This window comes from Terrapene carolina, unplaced genomic scaffold, assembly GCF_002925995.2.
Source record: "Terrapene carolina triunguis isolate 2854851 unplaced genomic scaffold, T_m_triunguis-2.0 Scaffold88, whole genome shotgun sequence".
In the NCBI taxonomy this organism is placed as follows: Eukaryota; Metazoa; Chordata; order Testudines; family Emydidae; genus Terrapene; species Terrapene triunguis.
The window spans coordinates 91,870-104,196 of record NW_020664439.1 but is presented as its reverse complement, the minus strand read 5'-3'; the positions used below and the strand labels follow the sequence as shown (position 1 = coordinate 104,196).

Sequence of the window (12,327 nt, the reverse complement as noted above, 5' to 3'; positions counted from 1 at the left end):
TCCACACTTACAGAAAATCCAGACAAATAGCTCCTCCTGCAGCTAACCATTTGGGACAGGAGGGGAATCAAAATAACCCTGATCTAAAAAGACTGATTGCAACGGGGGCTAGTCGACAATGGGTTGGTATTTTCCCATGAAAAAATTCAAACCACACAAAAAAAAATTTTCATTTGGTTCAAACTTCTTTAAGGGATTTTAAAACTTTTCCAATGAAACAAGTTGAATTGCTACTATTTGTTTCAAATTGCTGTTTGGAAAAAAAGAAATCGACCTGAATCTCCAGAACACAGGAAATGGACTCCCATTCCAGCAGGGAGAAGGGGAGAGAAAAAGAAAAGCATTGAAAGCATGGGTCCTAAGGCATTACTAAAAGCCTGAGGCTTTACATGTGGGCTGGTTTCCTTTGCTGTCAAACCAGGCATGTTCTAGTAACCAAAACCTTACATCAATTAGTTGTGCTGACTAAGCCTTTTAAATACACAAACGTATTAAATCAAATCCCCATTCTTTTACATAGGCAACTATTACATTTTCTCTGCTGGACCTCTGGGGATTTATTCTTCAAACCGGCTCATTACTCTCCATCATTGTTTCTCCCCGCCTGATGCATGTGGCTGCAGGAATCCTCTTCCTGTGGAGTGCTCTGTGCGGAACACTTACGATTTAGTCTCGTCCGCTTCTTTCTGCATGATATCGAGGATCATGCGGCACGCTTCAGAGCAGCCTTCGGGGCTGGCGTGGATGGTGATTGGCTTCTCAGCAGCACCGGCATTCTCCTTCCGATGGATGTCTACCCTGCACCAAGAGAATCAGCACAGAGAAGCCCGAGATCAGGCTGACGTCATAACAAGGCACTTCAACGAAGCATCAAAGATAGTGCATCTATTTGCGTTACATTGCGTTTACACTGCTGTCTACAGACAGTACCTCTGAACCAGGAGTCATGCTCACGCTGCTGAAACCAGCTCTGAACCAACCGTCCTGAAGGGACTAGAATTCAGCAAGTGGCTGCACTGACAGTTGTGCAGAACCGTGGAAAACTCACCGGATGCACTCACCATTCAGGACAAGTTTGAGTCAAGGTTTGTTAAACTTTTTGCAGGAATCCGGGCCTAAGTTTTGAATGATTGACGGCCCAGGTTTGCATGAACCCAGACTGACTTCTACTAAACCCAGGGTTTCAAACAGTGTTGGCACTAAACCAGGTTCAACTCAGATTTGACTTTCTTTGGCTTTAAGATTTGGGGTTCATTTGCAAGTGAAAATCAAAGAGAATGAGTGGGTGGGGGGAGCTGAGCCAACACAGATCAACACAGAGCCGGTCCCTAAGACGCAGAGCAGAGTTTTTCCGGTTCCAGCAGGTGCCAGTACTGCTATACGTTCCTCTCCTCAGCATCTTCGGGATCCACCAGAACACGGCAGGGCAACGGAGCTCTGCTGCGGCACCCACAGGCCTGAGGGCAGGGAGAGGCGTCACAGCCGCTGCACAGCGCAAGTGGTATGTTAAAAACCAAAAGGGTAAAGTGAGTGCGTGAGTGTGTGTCTCTGCACGTGTGCGCGCTTGTGTGTGTGTCCCCGTCCCAGCTGGAGAGGATGACCCCACTCTGTGTGCATGTGTGAGCGCTGCTCTCTTTGTTAGGAAATGTCTTGTATATTACAGAGGAATAGTCACATTTAGGCAGCATCACATAGGAAAAGAATTACACCAAGAGAGGGATTTGGCCTGCAGTTTTGGTACTCTTGGAGATAGCTGTATCTTAATTAGGGCTTTCACCTTCCCACAGCTGATTGTGACATGACAGGAACAGACCAGGGGTCCATTTAGCCCAGCTAGCCTTCTCCAACAGCAGCTTGTACTGGATGCTTTCAAAGGAGACCAAATATCCCCCTAATGCACTTGGCCATATCTGCAACTCTTGTTCTCTCAGACCCTGGCTGGAGATCAGCTCACACCAGCAGGCTGGACTGTGGCTTCACTCCACAGCCTGCATTTTGGGGCTCCAGGAGGTGTACCGGGGAGGGCTGTGCTGCAGGGGGAGCCTGGGAAGCATTTGGGCTGCTAGCCAGGGTGCAGCATGCATTTCCCCCACTCCACACCCCCATATTGGCTCTGCTCTGCTGGCCAGTGCGTGGCTACAGACTGGTCCTCGTACTGCCCACTCTGGTGTGGCTGATGCTGTTGAGAACACTAGCCTGGAGCAGCTCTTGTGCTCACTCAGGGTGCGGGAGAGCTGTGGCTGAGTCGTGCTCAGGGCGGCGGGATGGGGAAAGTGCCACGCACCCTCTCCTCCCACATAGGGCTGATCACAATTCGTGATAGCAGCTACAAGGCATTCGGTTACTCCGTGTAACCCAGGACATTAGTCTCCCTCAAAACAGGTCTAATCCTGTTCAGGCTCTTGAGAAGATCAATAATTTAATGATAACCTGTGGGACTTGCTGATGCAGTGTAACCAGATAATTGTATGTCACATTAATGCTGAGTACCGTGATGGATCTGGTAGCAGCATCTTCTCTTATGACTGCCAGGCTGAAGCTACAAAGATTAGCAATCCTCAGTGTGTTTCAGAGTGAGCTGAATACCAGCTGGGGTCAAGACATTTTTTTGCCCAAGTAGGTGTATTATCAGGATTTGCACATTTTCCTCTGACGCTGCTGTCAGAAGGAGGACATCTAGAGGAACTAAATGGATTGCGGATCAGTTCTGGGATGATAATTTCTTTGTCCTGCTATGTCTTCGTGTACAGAGTCAGGCGGCAGATGATGACTGATGAATTTTGGGTTAAACACAAATAGCTTTGGGCAATAACAAACTGGAGAGGGAAAACTGTGAAGAAAATCAGAATGTTACATACATGTTCAGCATTAGGGAGGCAGATCTGAAAAACCCCACCAGCAGCAGACTCCTTCTTTAAACAACACAAGATTAGAGCAGGGGGAAAGGGTTAAAGTCGGACGCACAGCCTGGGCTCTGCAATCTACTAGCAATTCTCCCATTTCCAAGTAATGTACCCCTGACACCGAGCTCTCCTCTGAAGCCTCTATTTCTCACGTCAGGGATTTTATAAAGTGCCCTAAAGGCATCGCTCAGGAGGGCCTTGCTCACTAATCCTGGGATCAGCCTCATGCCACTTGGATTTTCTTCCCAATTTGTGTGTTCCTTGCTAGAGCAATGGGCTGAGATGACCTGACTCTTGGCCTATCTATGCTTGTGGGCCCTGCTCCTGTGCTGCGACGTGTGCCAGCATCGCACAGCAGTGGCAGGGCTCGGTCTTTGAACGCGCACAGCCCGGGAAGAGCTGCCTCCTGGTTCTGGCTGCCGGCAGTGCTCAGGCGTCCGGCCGTTACGTATCTTTTCGGATACAACACACGCTCTGATCAGAAGTAAGGGGCCCTGTTACTGACCTCATCTGAGAAGAGACTCCCCCTCTCATGGGCCAATGTGAATGGTTTGGGAACTGTGACCCCAGGCAGGAGATGATCTTGTGACCAGACGCCAATTTAATTCAAACTAGGGTGTTCAGTCACTGGCCAGAACTGCATGCGGTGCCAAGCCAGCCTGCCCCAGAGGGAGCTTGGGAATGGACGGTGTAGCACGGAGGCATGGTCCCTCCCCTAGCAGCAGGGTGAATGCATGAGGCACCAGCTCCGAGAATTGGGCCACTTATTCCTGCACCTAATTTCAGGCTCCCAGGTTGGACCGTTCTGGCCAATGTACTATTATGGCGTGATGGCCAGCACTGCCGTGCTGTGCGCCCCCTGCTGCTCTGACTGCTACCATCCTAGACATCAGAGTGAGACAAGACAGCATTGCATTAACGGCACGGGCAATGACACATTCCTGGCATACAGGTGAGCGCGCTCTAGCGCACCCAATCTGAGCTGGGCAGCTACAGGCCACCTGCGGAGTCCTGGGGAAGGAAACACAACCGTTCGCGGTACTTACTTGGACTGGGTTTGCTTAGTGAGGTTCTTTATGGTCAAGCCCTCCTTTCCTATGATCGCACCAACAAACTGCGTGGGGACCAGGATCCGCAGTGGGAAATCGAGCTGTTTGGGCTGTGAGGAGCCCCCCGGGGAGGGGCCCCGCTCCCTGGAGGCACGGCCCCCCCGGCGGGACCGCTGAGGGGGCGGAGGGGAGCTCACCTCTTCATCCGGGATGTAGGAAATCTTGAAGGAATAGTTCTCAAACTGGTGGCCGCTGAGCTTCTCAATTGCTCTGAAAGGTAGAGAAAAGAAGCCACTGGTTAGGCCCTGCACCAGCTGCGGGTGCCAGGCCTGAGCACCTTTGCCAGGAGACGAGCCACTGACCTGACCAGGTGCAGAGACTGTCCCCGTCCCTGTGGACTGGGTAAATGTCCACACTGTCTGGGCATGGTCCAAGGTCTCTCCTAGGAGCACGGGCGTCCCTAGAGCAGAGATCTCACGGCTCCTCAAGCCTGGGCATTCGCCCCGTCAGAGACATCCAAATGCCTCAGATAGTCACAATGTGTCCAAAGGGTGTGTGTAACCCACTGCCACTTGGCAGGGCTCTGTTCTCCTCAAGGCACATCCCCCACCCCTGCTCCCCGCAGCGCTCTGTGCCCCCGGAACACTGCGGGGATGATGAGCTTACTGCAGCTTTGGCTAACTGATGGCTGGTGTGATCCCAGCACAGCTGATGGAGCTGCACTGCAGAGGCATTAGTGCAACATTGACTCAGTAGCTCTCTCCCAGCCCCTCCCAGGGCTGCCCAAGTCCCACCCCAGAGGAGAGAGACAGCCTCACCTTCTCCATTCCTCAGCAAGGGACCACGCCAGCTCCATCCCAGCCTGGCAGGAGACAGGCAGGCCAGATGGAACTCGCACAAGAAGGGGTCCTGGCTGGTTCTCCCTCCCCGCAGCTCCAGGAGCACCCTCCACCCCAGCTCTGTAACCCACAAACACCCCTGGAGACTCCCCAGGCAACAGCCACCTGGTAACAGCACTTTCCTAAGCCCACCGTCCAGGGGTGAAAGTAACTTAAAGGACTTAAAGGACTTACTGGTACGATGGAACCTTAGCAGTGGCGCGGGGCCTCAACTGGAAGGGGGCGGGGCCTAACACCGGAAGAGGCATGGCCTTTAAATCTGGCCGCTGCTACTGCAGTGGAGCCCCAGGCCCTTTAAATCACTGCCAGAGCCCTACTGCTGGAGCCCCAGGGTAGCGGAGGCGGCTTAAAGAGTCTGGGGCGGTGATTTAAAGGGCCGCCGCTACCCCAGGGCTCTGGCAGTGATTTAAAGGGCTCGGGGCTCCGGCCACTGCCGGGAGCCCCGGGCCCTTTAAATTGCGGGCTGGTGGACGCTGAGTCCTGCTGGTATGGTTGGCTGTGTACCGGCTCTTGCCAGTACGCCATACCGGACCATACCGGCTTACTTTCACCTCTGCCACCATCTGGCTAGCTGTGCTCCGCCGGCATACACCTTCCCTGTGGAGCCCTGCCGGACAGCGGGAGCCTAGCAGCAAATCAAGTGTCGCCAGTGGCTGGAGCCACCCTGAGCACAACAGCCCTCAGAATACATGGAGAGCACTGGGTTTAATCTTCCTTATACTTCCTAAAGCAGCTGATCGGCTCTGCATTTCTGGCCCTCTGCACAGAGGGGGCATAGCCTGTGGGACAGCGTCCAGGATAGGGGCTGCTCTACCTAACCAGCACAGGCGGGGCCAGGAGCCACGGGGCTGGAAAGCTGCCTACGCTCTACTTCGCACGCACGCTGTAAGGCGCTGTATAGAACAGTCCACGTCCCAAACTGGACCCCGGTTCAAGGGACAGGTTGAGATTTTATGGGGTGCTCCGCTTGGACCGCTCTCTGGGGCCAGCCCCACCCCCTGACTGCAGAGCGAGGCCAACACTGAGCCCCTCTGAAAATCCAGTCGGCACCCGGCTCTTTGTGGGCTGCCTGCAGTTCCTGCTCCTGGAGCTGGGGCAGGTTCTGTGACCAGCGGCACAGAAGAGGGAGAGCGCCGGGGTGGGGGTGTCTCAGACCAGCTGATGGGGACATGGATCCCATGGATTTCTGGGCCAAAGAACTTTCTAGCCCACTCTGACCCACTGACAATAACTCTGGCAATTCCCCCAAGCCCAGGGCAAATGGATGGGGGGTTTTCCAGTCGGTTACTGAACTCTGACCCGGGAACAGCTCACTCTTTAGTGCCAGAGAAAGCCGGGGGGGACGGGGTTCCGGGTCCTCTTACAATAGCGAGGCTGTAGCAACTGCTCAGTGGGAAGCACTCGAGGATGCTTGTTGAAAGCAGATGACCAACAGAACCACCTCGGATTCGCAGAGCAACGGGAGGTGCTGGGGGCTCGTCCACAGTGATGCCAATGGCAATGGAGCAGGGAGCTGATTACTGCCTCTACTGTGCAGCGAGAGCTTGCTACCAGGGAGGAGCTGAATGATTCGCTCCGGGAATGCTAGGTAACAGACCAGCGGGAGCTGCGACAGAGCAGCCGGCCCCGGGGGAGTGCAAGCCGGATGGGAGATGTCTGATCCTTCCAGATACTCCTTGTTCTCCAGGACACTGAGTTTCTGGGATCTCCAACGTGTGATGGCTTTGGAGTCTCAGCTCATTAAGGGCCTGGCCCTGCTCCCTTTCTCACAATGAGCAGATCACAATGCCCCAGACTGTCCTGTGCGTTTCATGGAGTGGTGGGGAGGGGGCTGAATCAGGCCCTGGCCTGCAGTGACCACTTGTGTGTGACTGGACTTGTGAGCTAACGTGATCTCACCAGCAGGGCTGGCTCCTGGACAGGGCCAGCTGAACCATTCGCCCAGGGCAAGTGAAAAACAACGCCAGCGCCGAAGGACTGGTCACAAAGCAACTGGGCATGCAGCCACTGGGTGGGCACAGTGCCCCATCCTGCATAGCACAGGAGGGAACCAGGAAGGGCCAGATTCTGCCTCCCTTTTGCATGCTGAGCAGTACTTTCCTGGGGAGGGGATGGGGGGGGGGAATCCATTGATTTCAGTGACCCCCCCCAGAGCACCTAGATATGCAGGGACATTTGGAAACACTGCCAGCACCTCCTGCTGGGCTCCCTTCCAAACTGAGCCTATCAGGTGGCTTAGTTTGCTGTGTATTTGGCCAAAGTACTGGCCCTACTGAAGGCAATGGGAGTTTTGTCATCACCTTCAGCGGGGCCAGGATTTCACCCCTGGATGACACTGAACCTTTCGACTGAGCTCAGGCAAGGGGCAGTGTTAGCTGCTCCGCACCAGGAGCACTGGGATGGACTCAGGGCTTGTCCATGCAGACACTCAGTGTGTGGCCAGCCAGGACGTGAATGAACAGCATGCCAGCCTGCTGCACATTAACTGACCACGTGTATCCTGCTAGCGTGCGCGAAAAGGTCTGCAGTGCACACTGCCATACGGGGCCCAACAAAATCACACTCTCCGATTCATTCAAATCGCCTTGGACTGTCAGCGGGAACAAAAACTAGCGAAAGAGTCCTAAAGAAGAATGGGTCTTAGTCGACAGCTTCATTAATGATCTAGAGAAAGGAGGAAACTCAGTTTATACTAAATTATGAGACAGAAAATAAAACCAGGAGGCCTAGTAAGACAGGACGAACTGGCAGAGCGGTAACAGCATGAACAGAATCTGGAAAAATGCAATCTGAACATCTAGGAGAAATAATTTGGGAAAAATGAGGCTGAATTTCAAGAAAAATCTTCCTGAGAGCAAGATCAGTAACCGCTATGGGATCAGCGACGCCCCCCTCGCGTGGCACATCCCAAACAGGGCCTTCAGGGCCTAAGTCTTTCCCCTCCCCCGAGTCGAGGGGTAGCTCACCGCCAGCATGTCAGAACCCCGGGTCAGTCGCAGGCAACCCCACTATTCCTTACATGGAAATAAATGAGCCCCGCCCCAGCGAGGTGGAGAGACAAAAGGTGAATGCAAGGAAAGGCACTGCCCGGAGGGAGGAAGAAAGAGAGAGGGTGAAAGGAAGGATGAAAGAGCAAGAGCCACTTACACTTTTGCTTCTTCTTTTGTTGCATACGTTACGTTGACAACGGCCGTTTCTGTGTCTGTGTTGACTAAGGGGAAAGCAACACACGCTGGCATTAGCTTGTGGACGGAGAAGGTCTTCGTCACCTTTTCCTGGGTGACAGTTGCTAAGCCTGTCAGCTGTTCCTGGCCAGGGGTGGGTTTGATTGCTCTTTACAGTGAGAGGCTGGGAGGGAAGCCATTCCCCTGGGCCGGATGCCTGCAATGGTGGGCTTGGGTAATCTTTGCTCACTGGCTGATCTATGCCCCCTGTGGATACTAAGTTCAGGAGTAGCTGGGTGTGGGCCTCATTCTTGGAGCTGCACACTCTGCTACTGCCATCTGAGGCCTGTCCTGCGCACCAGCTGGGTCACAGCGGGGTGCGTGTTGCTCTGTCTGGCTGTGGGCGGAGGTGAATGAGTGTCCACTGTTAACTGTGATGAGAACTCCAAACTCATTTTCTTTGTGACCTGGTCAGCAGTTTTTAACCACCGTCTCTAGGTGCTGCGCCAGTGATTTAGTGTCCCCAGCTTGTTACGCTGGTAAACAATTCTGCTCTTTGATGGGGCTGAAGAACACCTGCATCCAGGGGAGGATGAGCATTGATGCATGGTTAATGCAGGGCTCTGCCTACTGCTGAAGGCTAACAGAAGGGATCGCCTCTCTCCAGGAGTTCTTGGAGACATCTCTCTAGCCCAGCTTCACCCCATGGCCAGGATGTTTTGTATAGACACTAAATTGCAAAGGGAAACTTTTCTATTTCCTACTGTGAGTGGGCCAGGCAGTCCAGCCCTTTGATCACTGCTGCCCAGGCTGGCAGGCACTGGCTCTGTGCCGCGTGACACAGCTGAGGAGAGCTGAGCGTAGCTAAGTGAAGTGGCCCAGAGAACAAGGGGCAACAGAAAAACAAGATGCCCCTGGTTGGCGTCCTGTGGCATTACCAGGAGCCCAAGTGCCCCCCACGCTGGCTCTGAGCAGCTGGTGAATGACTGCTTGGGGCTCTCTCTCATGTGCCCACGGGAAGATTCACATTCTTGGTAGGGCGGGATTTCTAGCGGAGTGCAGTGATGCTAGAGGGACGCCATTACCCTTTGGGAGAGAAGCGAAGCTCTTATCTGAATCAACAGCAGTTGCCGGGAGCTAGGAGGGGCCTCTCCTGGGTGCTGCCTGGCACGGACCTGCTGGGGCGCTGGGGAGGGCGCTTGGCCAAGCTTCTCTGCTGTCTGGCTGCCTGTGACTCTTCTCTTCATGTCCTGTGCTGTCTGGGGACCTGCCCCTCTGCCCCCACACTGCGTGAAACATCCCAGGGCTTTCTCCAGCCCTCTCCCGTCTGGGTGGGATGAGTCAGGTCTGTGCTAGGCTAGTCGCTGCCATCACCCTTTACCCTACGGTTTCACAGCCGCGTGGGAGCTGCACCTGCAACAGCTGGGGAGATGGGAGTCTTGGGTTCTAATCCAGGCTAGGCCACTGATCTGCTGTGGGATTTCAGGCAAGTCATTTACACAATCTGTGCCTCGGTTTCTCCACCTGAGCATCACACTTCCCTAATTCACAGAACTGTTGCAAGGGCTAACGGAGGCTCAATGGATCTCAGAGAAAAGGCAGTAGACAAAGGCCAAGCAGTGTTACTGTTATGCAGTTACAGCACCCCCCTGGTGGCAGGGGTGGGCAAACTTTTTGGCCAGAGGGCCACATGTGGGAATAGAAATTGTATGGTAGGCCATGAATGCTCAGAAAATTGGGGTTGGGGTGTGGGAGGGGGGTGAGGGCTCTGGTTGGGGGTGCGGGATCCGGGGTGGGGCCAGAAATGAGGCATTCAGGGAGCGGGAGGGGGCTCTGGGCTGGGGCAGGGGGTTGAGGTGTGGGGAGAGGCTCAGGGGTGCAGGCTCCGGCTGGGGGTGCAGGCTCTGGGGTGGGGCCGAAGAGTTTGGGGTGCAGGAGGGTGCTCTGAGCTGGGATGAAGGGTTCAGAGGGCAGGAGGGGGATCAAGGCTGGGGCAGGGGGTTGAGGTGTGGGGAGAGGCTCAGGGGTGCAGGATCCGAGCGGCGCTTACCTCAAGCAGCTCCCAGAAGCAGCGGCATGTCCCTTCTCTGGCTCCTACGCAGAGGTGCAGCCAGGCGGCTCTGCATGCTGCCCCATCCACAGGCACCACCTGTGCAGCTCCCATTGGAGCGCTGAAGAGGGCCACTGGAGTGCATAGGAGCCAGAGCGGGGCCATGCCGCGGCTTCCGGGAGCCACGCAGCGCGGCCCCAACCCTGTGCCCCGGCTGGAGCGTGGAGCGGGGCAAGCCCCAGACCCCACTCCCCAACGGGAGCTCGCGGGCCGGCATAAAAAGGCTAGTGGGCCGTAGTTTGCCCACCCCTGCTTTAAAGGGTGGTTTATACTCAGAGGCTGATTCCCAAAGCTGCCCAGGGGACCTAGATGCCCTTGAGGGGTTTGAGATACTCTGCCAGAGCGCCCAGTCCTGAAATCCTCTTTCAGGCAAAAATCCCACTGACTTAATGGGGCCATTTATCCTGTGGCATGGATCTGATCCTGTTCTAGGCTCAGCTCAACAGGGAGCCTGGGGGATTTCTCTTGCACTGATCTCTCAGGCACTGCTGAGAGCTCACACCCAACGCATCGCTGACATCACAGAGAGGGGCTCCGGGACAGCTCTGGTAAATGCGTTGCACTCTGAGTACAAAGTACGGAAAAGTCTCATTACAAATCAGCCATAAAAATACTGCTCCTGCCCACCATGTGCAACTGCCCCAGGAACGGCCTAGCAGAAAACAAAGGCACCCTTTTAGTATGCTAACAGGGCTTTTGGGACATGCTCTGGGTAGCTGCTAAGCCCTGCATCCCTGTGGTGCAGTCTTGCAAGATCATGTGTACACACGTGTGTGTGTGTGTGTGTGTGTGTGCGTGTGTGCACGCACGCGTGTGTATTGCCTTGGAGAACACTTTGCAAATCTCCATCACTTGCTTGAGCACAATGGGGCGCAGCTCTGATGAGTGCAGGATTTCGTAGTGCCCCCAGGGCCAGAAGCTGGCAGCCTCATGCAGGGGGAATAGGCCTTTACCCCGTAAACAGACCCAGTAGGACTGCCAGAGAAATGAGGCACTCCTACTCAACAGCAGCTAGTGCTGATGGCAGGATCAGGCCCCAAGCCACCCATGGCTTTATCAGATGAGCCCAAGCACTATCAGCAAAAGCCGAACCGCTGCCTGGTCTCAGGCAGGCCTGGGGCTTGCCCTGTGTGGGCAGCCCCGTGCCTGGCAATGTGGAAGCACGGAAAGAGGAGCTGGCCGGGTGAGGATAGGTTTGGGGATTTCCTGGCATTCCAGGTGCTGTCTAGATGGCTTCTGGATTCCAATGGCCTTTTACTGCCAACCCACACTGCTCCCGAGTCAAAGGGCTGCTGGCCAGTCGGCTCCGGTCTGCACAACAGCCAGAATCCCAGATAACGGGACTCATGGCTGTAGCACTGAGCGGGCCTGTGTCCTGCAAGGCGGCATGCCACCATCCCAGCCCCGCCCTGCCAGACGGGCATGGGCTTTTCTCCCCTCCTCGCCTACAGGCCAGGTAGGGGGTAGCTTGGAAACCCACCTGCTGGCAATACAGCCGAGCTAGGAGCACTTTGTCCCCCTTTGGCCCGGTCCACAATGACCAGGCAAAACAGGATCACGTATCTGAAGAGATGGGTTGGGCTGGGACTGAGCATAGAAATTTCCAAGGGAGGGGACGAAGTCTCCTAAGCGGAGGGGCGGACGATGCCACCTACCCATTTCTTACCTTGTTCCACATTCTCCACAGTCCCATACTGAGCTAAAAGTCCATCTAGCACCTGAAAGAGAAAGCATCAAGCAATGCAGGGTGAGTCAGCCTGGAAAGGCGCCCAGGGTTAAAAACCTAGCGATAGGGACCCTCCCCTGTGCGTCTGGCTGACCTGGGGAGCAGAGCAGAGTTCCGGCTCTACCTACACAAGACAAGTATCAGAGGGGTAGCCGTGTTAGTCTGTATCCACAAAAACAGTAGTTCTCAGATTTTTGTACTGGTGACCCCTTTCACACAGCAAGCCTCTGAGTGCGATCACCCCTTATACATTAAGGACACTTTTTAATATATTTAACACCACTATAAATGCTGGAGGCAAAGTGGGGTTTGGGGTGGAGGCTGACAGCTTGCGACCCCCCATGTAATAACCTTGCGACCCCCGAGGGGTCCTGACCCCCAGTTTGAGAACCCCTGCACAAAAACAACGAGAAGTCCAGTGGCACCTTAAAGACTAACAGATTTATTTGGGCATAAGCTTTCGTGGGTAAAAAACC

General features: G+C 54.7%; 1 protein-coding gene across 3 annotated transcripts in view; it reads right to left on the bottom strand.

The window, feature by feature from the left end:
* IGF2BP2 (insulin like growth factor 2 mRNA binding protein 2) overlaps window positions 1–12,327 on the bottom strand; it is a 95,290-nt gene that overhangs the window by 30,600 nt on the left and 52,363 nt on the right. For all 3 annotated transcript variants that reach the window (XM_024218630.2, XM_024218631.2, XM_024218632.2), the window contains exons 4-7: window positions 11,792–11,843; window positions 7,999–8,062; window positions 3,950–4,222; window positions 664–798 (exon numbers count right to left, since the gene is read on the bottom strand). In XM_024218630.2, coding sequence (XP_024074398.1) covers window positions 664–798; window positions 3,950–4,222; window positions 7,999–8,062; window positions 11,792–11,843 — 524 coding nt within the window. The remainder of the gene's footprint in view (window positions 1–663; window positions 799–3,949; window positions 4,223–7,998; window positions 8,063–11,791; window positions 11,844–12,327) is intronic.